Here is a 14,439-nt window from a genome sequence, read left to right on the forward strand (position 1 = left end):
TGCTGATGATGATGATGCTGATGACGCTGATGATAATGATGACGCTGCTGTTGATGACGCTGATGATAATGACGCTGCTGCTGATGATGACGCTGCTGCTGATGACACTGCTGATGATGCTGATGATGATGCTGATGATGATGCTGCTGCTGATGACACTGCTGATGATGCTGATGATGACGCTGCTGCTGATGACACTGCTGATGACACTGCTGATGATGCTGATGATGATGCTGCTGCTGCTGCTGATGATGCTGCTGCTGCTGCTGTGTGCAGGGTCCTGCCCGACCCCTTGCTGGAGGCTCAGGGAGACCTGCACATGAGGCAACTCATGCCGCAGTACGCGGCTGTGTGTGTACGTACCCCTACGTACGGAACACGGACCAACTCGGTGCTGCTGGTGGGGGTGGATGGCCGCGTGAGCTTCACGGAGCGAACCATGACGGAGGAGGCCCCCGCGGGCCACGCGGCTCGCTGGGCACGCGGGGACCACCACTTCCTGCTGCGCCCACAGCCCCCACCCGCACTCCCATGAGCCTCCACTACTGCCGCCCCCCCCCCCACACTCACACTCCAATGAGCCTCCACTGCCGCCCCCCCCACTCCAATGAGCCTCCCGCCCCCCCCACACGCTTCTGATTTCCCATGAGCCTCCACTGCCCCCCCCACACTCCCATGAGCCTCCACTGCCGCCCCCCCACCTTCTGATTTCCCATGAGCCTCCACTGCCCCCCCCCCCACACTCCCATGAGCCTCCACTGCCCCCCCCCTTCTGATTTCCCATGAGCCTCCATTGCCCCCCCCCCCCACACTCTCATGAGCCTCCACTGCCCCCCCCCACACTCCCATGAGCCTCCACTGCCCCCCCCCTTCTGATTTCCCATGAGCCTCCATTGCCCCCCCCCCCCACACTCCCATGAGCCTCCACTGCCCCCCCCCCCACACTCCCATGAGCCTCCACTGGCCTCCCCCCCCACACACTTCTGATTTCCCATGAGCCTCCACTGCCGCCCCCCCCCACACTTCTGATTTCCCATGAGCCTCCACCGCCGCCACCCCCCCCCCACACGCTTCTGATTTCCCATGAGCCTCCACTGCCGCCCCCCCCCACACTTCTGATTTCCCATGAGCCTCCACCCCCCCCCCCCCACACGCTTCTGATTTCCCATGAGCCTCTACTGCCGCCCCCCCCCACACACACACTTCTGATTTCCCATGAGCCTCCAGTGACGCCACCCCAATTTTAATTACCCACAATCCTGGAGGGACAACAGTGTAACGACACCACCACCACCATCGCCACCACCACCACCATCGCCACCATCGCCACCGCCACCACCGCCATTACTACCACCACCATCACCACCACCACCACCATCGCCACCATCGCCACCACCGCCATTACTACCACCACCGCCATTACTACCATCACCACCATCACCACCATCACCACCACCACCACCATCGCCACCACCATCGCCACCATCGCCACCATCGCCACCGCCACCACCGCCATTACTACCACCACCATCACCACCACCACCATCGCCACCGCCACCACCGCCATTACCACCACCACCGCCATTACCACCACCATCACCACCAACACCATGAGGCTCAGGGCCACGCTGTGGTGGTGCCGTGCCGGTGGGGTGGGTCAGACCAGCTGGGGACACTAAACTTTCTGAACTCATTCAACTTGTTGTTGTTTGTGGTTGTTGTTGGTGGTGCCGGCTCCAAGATCCCCGCTGACGTGCCCAGCAGCAGCCAACACTCTACACACGTGTGTCTAGAACACGTAGAGACCCACACAGAGACCCACACAGACACAGAGACACACAGACACAGAGACCCACAGAGACACACACACACACAGAGACCCACACACACACAGAGACACGCAGAGACACACAGAGACCCACACAGACACAGAGACACACAGAGACCCACAGAGACACACACAGACACAGAGACACACAGAGACCCACACAGAAACGCAGAGACACACAGACACAGACACACAGAGACCCATACTCGCAGAGACACACACACACACACAGAGACACATACTCATACAGACTCAGAGACACACAGTGACCCATAGAGACCATCACTCATACAGACTCACAGAGACCCATAGAGACCATCACTCATACAGACTCACAGAGACACACACTAAAACTAAACTCGTGTTTATTATCACCATCACGTGGACATTACAGACTCAGAGACCCACAGAGACCCATACTCATAGAGACCCACAGAGACCCATACTCATAGAGACCCACAGAGACCCACAGAGACCCATACTCATAGAGACCCACAGAGACCCATACTCATAGAGACCCACAGAGACCCATAGAGACCCACAGAAACCCATACTCATAGAGACCCACAGAGACCCTCCGGTAGTCCAGGCGAGGTAGTTAAAATCTCTTAGCCACCGTGGTGATGCTGATGATGGCGATGATGATGATGATGATGGTGGTGGTGATAATGGTGGTGATGATGGTGATGATGATGGTGGTACTGATGATGGTGATGATGATGGTGGTACTGATGATGGTGGTGGTGATGGCGATGATGATGATGGTGGTGATGATGATGGTGGTGATGGTGATGATGTTAAGTGATGATGATGGTGATGATGGTGATGATGGTAATGGTGATGATGATGTTAAGTGATGATGGTAATGATGATGGTGGTGATGATGTTAAGTGATGATGATGGTGGTGGTGTTGATGTTAAGTGATGATGGTGGTGATGATGATGGTGGTGGTGATGATGGTGATGGCGGTGATGATGGTGGTGGTGTTGATGTTAAGTGATGATGGTGGTGATGATGATGGTGGTGGTGATGATGGTGATGGCGGTGATGATGGTGGTGATGATGGTGGCGATGATGATGGTGGTGATGATGTTAAGTGGTGATGATGATGATGTTAAGTGATGATTGTGGTGATGGTGATGATGATGATGTTAAGTGATGATGATGTTAAGTGACGATGGCGATGATGATGTGGGGCTAACGGCGGCGGCCACGACTCTGGCCGGCTTAGGCAGCTTGCCGCGAGTGTGTGAGGAGGTAGAGGCTCGTGGAGGAGGCGACGGCGATGAGGTGAGTCGAGGAGGAGGTGGTGGAGGAGGAGGAGGAGGTCACGTCGATGCAGTAGACGCCTCCTGGCAGGGCGGACACTGACCCCGTGGTCTGCGGTGGGCAGCAGCAGCAGTAGCAGCAGCAGCAACATCAGTAGCATCATCAGTAGCATCATCGACATCATCAGCAGTAGCAACATCATCAGTAGCAGCATTAGCATCATCAGCAGTAGCATCATCATCAGTAGCAGCATCAGGAGCACGGATGGTGGTAGTGGTTGAAGGTGATGATGATGGTGGTGATGGTGATTGTGATGTTGGTGGTGATGGTGGTGTTGGTGGTGGTGATGATGTTGGTGTTGATGGTGTTGGTGGTGATGTTGATGATGATGGCGATGATGGTGTTGATGTTGGTGATGATGTTGGTGTTGGTGGTGATGTTGATGATGTTGGCGATGATGGTGTTGATGTTGTTGGTGATGATGTTGGTGTTGATGTTGATGATGTTGATGTTGGTGTTGATGTTGGTGAGTGATGCTGGTGGTGATGTTGGTGTTGATGGTGGTGGTGATGTTGATGATGTTGGTGTTGATGGTGGTGGTGGTGATGTTGATGTTGGTGTTGATGTTGGTGAGTGATGCTGGTGCCCATCACCATGAGGCTGCTCTGCGTGTGCACCACGCGGCAGGCGTTGGGGTCACAGCCTCCAGACACCGCCAGGCCGTCACCCAGCCAACGGCACGCGTACACCTACACAACAACCACAACAACAACTACCACCACCACAACAACTAATACACCACAACTACAACAACCTACACCTACACAACCACCATAACAACAACTACAACAACTACACAACAACCACCACAACAACTACACCAGCACCACAACAACTACACCACCACAACAACTACAACAACCTACACCACCACAACAACTACTACAACTTCTACCACAACCTACAACCACCACCACAACCACCACAACTACAACAACCTACACCACCACAACCACCACAACTACAACCACCACAACAACTACTACAACAACAACCACAACCACCACAACCACCACCACAACAACATACACCACAACCACCACCACCACCACTCACCGAACTGCGCTCCCCGTCAGCCTCAGGGGGGATGTCTCTGATGAGAGACCCGGAGCCGGAGTCCCAAACCTGGGGGGGGCGGGGGGCAAAGGGGGGGGGGCAAAGGGGGGGGGGCTGAGGGGGTGGGGGGGGTGAGGGGGTGGGGGTCCCTGAGGGAGTGGGGGGGGGCTGAGGGGGGTGGGGCACGGGGGGGGGGGGCGACGGGGGGGGGGGGGCTGAGGGGGGTGGGCCCTAACGGGGGTCGTCTGGGGCCTGCTACTAGCAGCACTTGCCCCTACAGCCCTGCTAGAGGCTACCTGGGGGAGCTTTGTCTGTGTGCATCATAGGTGGTGCTACTCGCTACTAGCAGCACTTGCCCCTGCAGCCCTGCTGAGGCTACCTGGGGGAGCTTTGTGTGTGCATCATAGGTGGCGCTACTCGCTACTAGCAGCACTTGCCCCTGCAGCCCTGCTGAGGCTACCTGGGGCAGCTGTGCCTGTGTACTCACCTGCAGCGCCTGCCTCTTCCTCCAGGAGCCGCTCAGGATCCGGGAGCCGCTCGAATCGAAGTGCAGCGACTCGCCGCACACGTGGGGCCCGTACAGGCTCCTGGCAAAGACAAAGGCGGCCCGTGTAGCCTCTCAACAGACCTGCGGCAAGGGGGCAGGGGCAAGTGCTGCTAGTAGCGAGTAGCACCACCTATGATGCACACACAGACAAAGCTCCCCCAGGTAGCCTCTAGCAGGGCTGCAGGGGCAAGTGGTGCTAGTGGCGACGAGCAGCACCTATGATGCACACACAGACAAAGCTCCCCCAGGTAGCCTCTAGCAGGGCTGCAGGGGCAAGTGCTATTAGCGAGCACCTATGAAGGCTACCGGCACTGTGGCTACACACAGAGGGGGTGGGTGGCCAGCACCACCACGCCCGGCCGCCTTTGTCTCCCCAGTGGCAATGTTGACTCCACTGGGTGAGCGTCTCGCTGGGTGAGCGTCTCGCTGGGTGAGGGTCTCGCCGGGTGAGCGTCTCCTCTGTGGAGGCTCGTGAAGGTGAGCTCCTCCGGCAGGCAAGGGTGCGTTGGCTGGGTCATGTAGCCCGCATGCCCAGCCACCACATAGCTAAACAGCTTTTGTTCGGCCGGATCGAGGGGGCTAAACGGGCGCGGCACGGGCTAGAGAAGAGATGGAGTGATGTGGTACAGGAGGACGTGGAGCTGAGTGGACTTGCCGATGACCGGTACCAGCGGTGTCAAGATCGGCCTCTGTGGAGGAGGCTCGTGAAGGACGCTGCTACTGGGCAGTTGGAGGCAGTCGCCCTCCAACAACAACGGAGGGCGGAGGAGCGACGCTCACAACAACGAGCGGAGTGCCGGGTGGATAAAGCACAGCAAGTTGGCACAGTAGGGGGCACAGGTGGTGCATCAGCCAGTCGTCTCAGTCAGTCGACCCGTGGCACCTGCTGGGTCTGCCCCGTGACCTCCTGCCAGCGGCCGTTCGACACTTCACGTGGTAGCCTCAAGGTGCACCTAGCCTGGCACAAGCGTCGTGGTGACGTCACCGCCACTTAGTGGCGAATGGCGGTTGTTGTGTTGTTGTTGTGTTGTTATTGTGTTGTTGTTGTGTTGTTGTTGTGGTGGTGTTGTTGTGTTGTTGTTGTGTTGCTGTTGTTGTGTTGTTTTGTTGTGTTGTTGTGTTGTTGTTGTGTTGTTGTTGCTGTTGTTTTCTTGTGTTGTTGTTGTGTTGTTGTTGTGTTTGTTGTGTTGTTGTTGTGTTGTTGTTGTGTTGTTGTGTTGTTGTTGTTGCGTCTCACGGGGTCCGTACCTGACTGAGTGCGGCATTCTGCGGTCCCAGAACTGGCGAGACAAACATGAGGAGGGTAAACTCGCTGAGCAGCAACAGCAACAACAACGATACGTATGCGCCTGTGTAGTGTGTAGTGTAGTGTGTAGTGTAGTGTATAGTGTAGTGTATAGTAATATAGTGTAGTGTATAGTGTAGTGTATAGCGGTAGTGTGTGTAGTGTGTACGTTGAACAACAACAAACTACACAACAACAACAAACTACACAACAACCACTCACCCACCCACCCACTCACCCACTCACCCACCCACTCACCCACTCACTCACCCACTCACCCACCCACCCACTCACCCACCCACCCACCCACTCACTCACTCACTCACCCACTCACCCACCCACCCACTCACTCACCCACCCACCTACCCACTCACTCACCCACCCACTCACCCACTCACCCACTCACTCACTCACCCACCCACCCACTCACCCACCCACCCACTCACTCACCCACCCACTCACTCACCCAGCCACTCACCCACTCACCCACCCACTCACTCTCCCACCCACTCACTCACCCACCCACTCACCCACTCACCCACCCACTCACCCAGCCACCCACCCACTCACTCACCCACCCAGCCACTCACTCACCCACCCACCCACTCACTCACCCACTCACCCACTCACCCACTCACCCACCCACCCACCCACCCACCCACCCACTCACCCACCCACTCACCCACCCACCCACCCACTCACTCACCCAGCCACTCACCCACTCACCCACTCACTACTCACCCACTCACTCACCCACCCACTCACCCACCCACCCACTCACCCACTCACCCACCCACTCACCCACCCACCCACCCACTCACTCACCCACTCACCCACTCACTCACCCACCCACTCACTCACTCACCCACTCACTCACTCACTCACCCACCCACCCACTCACCCACTCACTCACCCACCCACCCACTCACTCACCCACTCACCCACCCACTCACTCACCCACCCACTCACTCACTCACCCACCCACTCACTCACTCACCCACCCACCCACTCACCCACCCACTCACCCACCCACCCACCTGCACGGTGTTGTCCCACCCGCCGGACAGGAGGAAGTTCTCAGACTCTGGGTGCCACTGCACCGCGAAGATTCGTGAGCTGTGGCCGTCCATGACGTGGGACGAAGCGCTGAGGACCACAACCGGTCATTAGTGACGTCATCATCATAGACCAGCACTAACCAGCACTAACTAGCACTAACTAGCACTAACTAGCACTAACCAGCACTAACTAGCACTAACTAGAGCACTAACTAGCACTGACTAGCACTAATTAGCACTAGACTAGATTCACCATAGACTCAGCACTGCACCATAGACTCTACGCTGCACCATGGAACTCAACACTGCCCATAGACTCAACACTGCACCATAGACTCAACACTGCCCATACACTCAACACTGCCCATAGACTCACTGCCCATAGACTCAACACTGCCCATAGACTCAACACTGCCCCATAGACTCAACACTGCACCATAGACTCAGCACTGCACCATAGACTCAACACTGCCCATAGACTCAACACTGGCACCATAGACTCAACACTGCCCATAGACTCAACACTGCACCATAGACTCAACACTGCCCATAGACTCAACACTGCACCATAGACTCAACACTCCCACAGACTCAACACTGCACCATAGACTCAACACTGCCCACAGACTCAACACTACCCATAGACTCAACACTGCCCACAGACTCAACACTGCACCATAGACTCAACACTGCCCATAGACTCAACACTGCCCATAGACTCAACACTGCACCATAGACTCAACACTGCACCATAGACTCAACACTACCCATAGACTCAACACTGCACCATAGACTCAACACTGCCCATAGACTCAACACTGCACCATAGACTCAACACTGCCCATAGACTCAACACTGCCCATAGACTCAACACTGCACCATAGACTCAACACTGCACCATAGACTCAACACTACCCATAGACTCAACACTGCACCATAGACTCAACACTGCCCATAGACTCAACACTGCACCATAGACTCAACACTGCCCATAGACTCAACACTGCCCCATAGACTCAACACTGCCCATAGACTCAACACTGCACCATAGACTCAGCACTGCTCCATAGACTCAACACTGCCCATAGACTCAACACTGCCCCATAGACTCAACACTACCCATAGACTCAACACTGCACCATAGACTCAGCACTGCCCATAGACTCAACACTGCCCATAGACTCAACACTGCCCCATAGACTCAACACTGCACCATAGACTCAACACTGCACCATAGACTCAACACTACCCATAGACTCAACACTGCCCCATAGACTCAACACTACCCATAGACTCAACACTACCCATAGACTCAACACTGCCCATAGACTCAACACTGCCCATATAGACTCAACACTGCACCATAGACTCAACACTGCCCCATAGACTCAACACTGCACCATAGACTCAACACTGCACCATAGACTCAACACTACCCATAGACTCAACACTGCCCCATAGACTCAACACTACCCATAGACTCAACACTACCCATAGACTCAACACTGCCCATAGACTCAACACTGCCCCATAGACTCAACACTGCACCATAGACTCAACACTACCCATAGACTCAACACTGCCCATAGACTCAACACTGCACCATAGACTCAACACTGCACCATAGACTCAACACTACCCATAGACTCAACACTGCACCATAGACTCAACACTGCACCATAGACTCAACACTGCCCATAGACTCAACACTACCCATAGACTCAACACTGCACCATAGACTCAACACTACCCATAGACTCAACACTGCCCATAGACTCAACACTGCCCATAGACTCAACACTGCACCATAGACTCAACACTGCCCATAGACTCAACACTGCACCATAGACTCAACACTGCCCATAGACTCAACACTGCACCATAGACTCAACACTGCACCATAGACTCAACACTGCACCATAGACTCAACACTGCACCATAGACTCAACACTACCCATAGACTCAACACTGCACCATAGACTCAACACTGCACCATAGACTCAACACTACCCATAGACTCAACACTGCCCATAGACTCAACACTGCACCATAGACTCAACACTGCACCATAGACTCAACACTGCACCATAGACTCAACACTGCACCATAGACTCAACACTACCCATAGACTCAACACTGCCCATAGACTCAACACGGCGAGCAGGTGAGTGTGGGTGACCCACACTCACCCCCTCACCTGGGTGACCCACTCACCGCCTCACCTGGGTGACCCACTCACCGCCTCACCTGGGTGACCCACTCACCGCCTCATCTGGGCGAGAAGGTGAGTGTGGGTGACCCACTCACCGCCTCACCTGGGTGACCCACTCACCGCCTCACCTGGGTGAGCAGGTGAGTGTGTGGGTGACCCACCCACCCCCTCACCTGGGTGAGCAGGTCAGTGTGGGTGAGTGTAGGTGACCCACTCACCGCCTCACCTGGGCGAGCAGGTGAGTGCGAGCGAGCGTGGGTGACTCACCCACCGCCTCACCTGGGCGAGCAGGTGAGCGCGAGCAGGTGAGTGCGAGCGAGCGTGGGTGACTCACCCACCGCCTCACCTGGGCGAGCAGGTGAGCGCGAGCAGGTGAGTGCGAGCAGGTGAGCGTGGGTGACCCACACTCACCGCCTCACCTGGATGACCCACTCACCGCCTCACCTGGGTGACCCACACTCACCGCCTCACCTGGGTGACCCACTCACCGCCTCACCTGGGTGACCCACCCACCGCCTCACCTGGGTGACCCACCCACCGCCTCACCTGGGCGAGCAGGTGAGTGCGAGCGAGCGCGTCTTCACGTCGTAGATGCGCAGCGCCCCGTCACTGCCGCCGGTGGCGACCCACGCGCCGGACGGGGAGGCGGCGGCGCACAGTGTGTGGGTGGCCTCACGCGCCAGCGGGCAGGCCCAGCGCAGGGACACGGCCCACAGGGACACGCGCCCACTCGCGTCTGTGGGGGGGGGGGGGGGCACGGGGACACACGGGGACACGCGGGGACATACGGGACACACAGGGACACACAGACACACAGGGACACGCGGGGACATACGGGGACACACAGGGACACACAGACACACAGGGACACGCGGGGACATACGGGGACACACGGGGACATACGGGACACACAGGGACACACGGGGACACACGGGGACATACGGGGACACGCGGGGACACACGGGGACACACAGGGACACGGGGACACACAGAGACACACAGGGACACGGGGACACACAGGGACACACAGAGACACACAGGGACACGGGGACACACAGAGACACACGGGGACACACGGGGACACGCGGGGACATACGGGGACACGAGGACAGGGTCATGGACACGGGGATACGAGGTCACACACACAGGGACACACGTCTTCCCGTGTGTCTCTGTGTGTCTCCGTGTGTCTCAGTGTGTCTCAGTGTGTCTCCGCGTGTCTCAGTGTGTCACTGTGTGTCTCTGTGGGTCTCTGTGTGTCTCTGTGGGTCTGTGTGTGTCTCAGTGTCTGTGGGTCTCTGTGAGTCTCTGTGTGTGTCTGTGTGTGTCTCTGTGAGTCTTTGTGTGTCTCTGTGTGTGTCTGTGTGTCTGTGTGTGTCTGTGTTTCTATGTGTGTGTCTCTGTGTGTGTCTGTGTGTCTCTGTGTGTGTCTCCGTGTCTCCGCGTGTCTCTGCGTACACGTGGCTACGAGGCGGATGTCTCTCTCGGTATCCGACTGCGGCAGAAAGACGAGCGAGGTGACGGGCACGCCGTGTCTCAGCGCGTGTCTCGGTGTCTCAGCGTGTCTCGGTGTCTCAGCGTGTCTCGGTGTCTCAGCGTGTCTCGGTGTCTCAGCGTGTCCCTGCGTGTCTCCGTGTCTCAGCTCGTGTCCCCGTGTCTCGGCGTGTCCCCGCGTGTCTCCGTGTCTCAGCGTGTCCGCGTCTCTCAGCACGTGGACGCACGTCCATCCACGCAGCTCGTGGATCTGCCAGACAACCACGAGAAACGCATCCATCATCATCACCATCAACATCCATCATCATCAACATCATCATCAACATCATCATCAACATCATCATCAACATCATCATCATCATCACCATCAACATCCATCATCATCAACATCATCATCAACATCATCATCAACATCATCATCAACATCACCATCATCATCATCAACATCACCATCAACATCCATCATCATCACCATCATCATCACCATCAACATCCATCATCAACATCATCATCAACATCATCATCAACATCACCATCATCATCATCAACATCACCATCAACATCCATCATCAACATCACCATCCATCATCATGTGTGTGTGTCTGTGTGTGTCTATGCATCTATGGATGTCTGTGTGTGTGTGTATGTCGACCCGTGGCCCCGTGACCTCCTGCCAGCGGGCGTTCGACACTTCACGTGGCCTCAAGGTGCACATGGCCTGGCACAAGCGTCGTGGTGACGTCACCGCCACTTAGTGGCGAATGGCGGTTGTTGTTGTTGGTGTATTAGTGTGTATGTCTGTGTGTCTGTGTGTATGTCTGTGTGTGTGTCTATGTGTGTGTCTGTGTGTGTGTGTCTATGTATCTGTGTGTGTGTCTGTGTGTGTGTATATGTCTGTGTGTGTGTCTGTGTGTGTCTATGTTTGTCTCTGGCTCCCTATTGGTCAACCACGTTATGTATGCCGATGATCTGGTGATTGCTGCTCACTGAGAGGAGTTGGAGACGCTGCTGCTGAGACTGGAGCGTGCCACCAAGAGGTGGGGTCTTACCATCAGCCTCACCAAAACTAAGCACCTGCCTGGGTATTTTCTACCATCGGACACTCCACCCCCACAACTCCCAATCGGTGATGGGGTAGTAGTGGAGAGAGTGGAGAGTTTCCCATACCTGGGCAGTGTGCTTATGACCGGCTCCAGTTTAACAGCAGAGGTCTCACTCCGAATCAGTCGAGCGGCAATATCTTTTCATCGGTTGCGTAACGCTGTGTGGAAGCTACCTGGTCTGTCGCTCCACACGAAGCTTCAGGTCTTCTCGGCCACGGTCATTCCCTCCCTTCTCTATGCTTGCGAAACGTGGAGCCCCCCTAATGGAGCATCTTCGCCAGTTAGAAACATTAGGCTGGCCTGCCTACGATCCGTCCTGTTTAACCTGCAGGCTGGATTGTGTGAGCTCACAAATCCTTGAAAGATCTGGACAAAGTCCCATCGGTGAGCTCCTCCGGCAGGCAAGGCTGCATTGGCTGGGACATGAAGCCCACATGCCCAGCCACCGCATGCCTAAACAGCTTTTGTTTAGCCTCCACGCAGCGACCACCACGGGGAGAGACGCAGACCTCCTGTAGACCAGGCGAGGTAGTCAACATCTCATAGCCACCGTGATGATGATGATGATGAGAGAGACATAGACCTCCTGTAGACCAGGCGAGGTAGTTAACATCTCATAGCCACCGTGGTGATGATGAGAGAGAGACACAGACCTCCTGTAGACCAGGCGAGGTAGTTAACATCTCATAGCCACCGTGATGATGATGAGAGAGACACAGACCTCCTGTAGACCAGGCGAGGTGGTTAACATCTCATAGCCACCGTGATGATGATGATGAGAGACACAGACCTCCTGTAGACCAGGCGAGGTAGTTAACATCTCATAGCCACCGTGATGATGAGAGAGAGACACAGACCTCCTGTAGACCAGGCGATGTAGTCAACATCTCATAGCCACCGTGATGATGATGAGAGAGAGACACAGACCCCCTGTAGACCAGGCAAGGTAGTCAACATCTCATAGCCACCGTGATGATGATGAGAGAGAGACACAGACCTCCTGTAGACCAGGCGAGGTAGTCAACATCTCATAGCCACCGTGATGATGATGATGAGAGAGACACAGACCTCCTGTAGACCAGGCGAGGTGGTTAACATCTCATAGCCACCGTGATGATGATGAGAGAGAGACACAGACCTCCTGTAGACCAGGCGATGTAGTCAACATCTCATAGCCACCGTGATGATGATGAGAGAGAGACACAGACCTCCTGTAGACCAGGCGAGGTAGTTAACATCTCATAGCCACCGTGATGATGATGAGAGAGAGACGCAGACCTCCTGTAGACCCGGCGAGGTAGTTAACATCTCATAGCCACCGTGATGATGATGATGAGAGAGAGACACAGGCTCACACGGTGGTGGTTACCTTGATGGTGCCGTTAGCCAGGCCCATTGCCACCAGCGAGCCATCGGCGCTGAACCGGCAACACATCACCTCTGCCTCAGCCTCTCTGGAGCGGCAGAATCATCATCATCAGTATCATCATCATCAGTAGCATCATCAGTATCATCATCATCATCAGTATCATCATCATCAGTAGCATCATCAGCATCATACTCATCATCATCAGCATCATCAGTAGCAGCATCATCATCATCAGTATCATCATCATCAGTAGCATCATCAGCATCATAATCATCATCATCAGTATCATCATCATCAGTAGCATCATCAGCATCATAATCATCATCATCAGCATCATCAGTAGCAGCATCATCATCAGTAGCATCAGCATCATCATCAGCATCATCATCACCTACCCCCCACACGAGCGCTATCCCTGTCCAGGGGGTCTAACTGGTCCCCCGTGGCTCAAGGGGGAGGGGGGTAGGGGTCGAGGGGGGGTAGGGGTCGAGGGGGGGTAGGGGGATGAGGGGGGGTAGGGGGATGGGGGAGATGGGGTGGGAAGAGGGGGGGTAGGGGATGGGGGGAGATGAGGAGGGGGGGTGGGAAGATGAGGGGGGTAGGGGGGTGAGTGGGGAGTAGAGGGATGAGGGGGGGGTAAGGGGGGGTAGGGGGATGAGGGGATGAGGGGGGGTAAGGGGGGGTAGGGGGATGAGGGGGGGGGGTGTTGGGGGATGATGTGGGGGGGGGGGTCTCACATGACGCTGGAGATCTGCAGGCAGCCGGAGGTCACGGGGGGCCCCTCCGTGGCGGGAGGGGGGGCCGGGCCCCCCTCGCAGGGCTCTGGGGGGGGGGAGCCCCCCCAGAGAGGGCGGCTCGCGACCAGTCCCAGCATGACGCAAAGCTCCCCCAGGTAGCCTCTAGCAGGGCTGTAGGGGCAAGTGCAGCACCACCTATGATGCACACACGGATAAAGCTCCCCCAGGTAGCCTCTAGCAGGGCTGTAAGGGAGGCCCAGGACAAGACTGATGTTAGCTGTGGCTGGGAATTGAACTTGGGTCGCCGGGTTCACAACATTATGTAGTCTGGCTCTGTGAGCCCCAGTGATTGACACTGAACCCTGTGGGAGCCTTAGTCTGGCTCTGTGAGCCCCAGTGATTGACACTGAACCCTGTTGG

At 56.0% G+C, this 14,439-nt stretch overlaps 1 protein-coding gene across 1 annotated transcript; it reads right to left on the reverse strand.

Annotated features, from left to right (window-relative positions):
* Positions 1–2,176: 2,176 nt before the first annotated feature.
* LOC133339033 (dynein assembly factor with WD repeat domains 1-like) lies at positions 2,177–14,433 on the reverse strand. Its single transcript, XM_061547156.1, has 10 exons — positions 14,020–14,433; positions 13,283–13,367; positions 10,775–11,060; positions 9,863–10,052; positions 7,084–7,192; positions 6,010–6,041; positions 4,702–4,801; positions 4,215–4,283; positions 3,752–3,847; positions 2,177–3,209 (listed from the first exon to the last, which is right to left on the reverse strand). Exons 1-10 carry the CDS (start codon positions 14,154–14,156, stop codon positions 3,057–3,059), a joined length of 1,257 nt encoding a protein of 418 aa, XP_061403140.1. The 5' UTR covers positions 14,157–14,433; the 3' UTR covers positions 2,177–3,056.
* Between the last annotated feature and the right edge of the window lie 6 nt (positions 14,434–14,439).

Source organism: Lethenteron reissneri, unplaced genomic scaffold, assembly GCF_015708825.2.
Source record: "Lethenteron reissneri isolate LAM-NWPU_2019-01 unplaced genomic scaffold, ASM1570882v1 scaffold_164, whole genome shotgun sequence".
Classification (NCBI taxonomy): domain Eukaryota; kingdom Metazoa; phylum Chordata; class Hyperoartia; order Petromyzontiformes; family Petromyzontidae; genus Lethenteron; species Lethenteron reissneri.

Bases quoted from the DNA above. Each gene is read 5' to 3' on its own strand.
- LOC133339033 (XM_061547156.1), bottom strand. From the start codon at position 14,156: ATGCTGGGACTGGTCGCGAGCCGCCCTCTCTGGGGGGGCTCCCCCCCC. The intron at 10,053-10,774 runs GTACGCAGAGAC...CCCCCCCCACAG, and splicing joins CATCCGCCTCGTAGCCACGT to ACGCGAGTGGGCGCGTGTCC. The intron at 6,042-7,083 runs GTGGGTGGGTGG...TTGTCTCGCCAG, and splicing joins GGTGGGACAACACCGTGCAG to TTCTGGGACCGCAGAATGCC.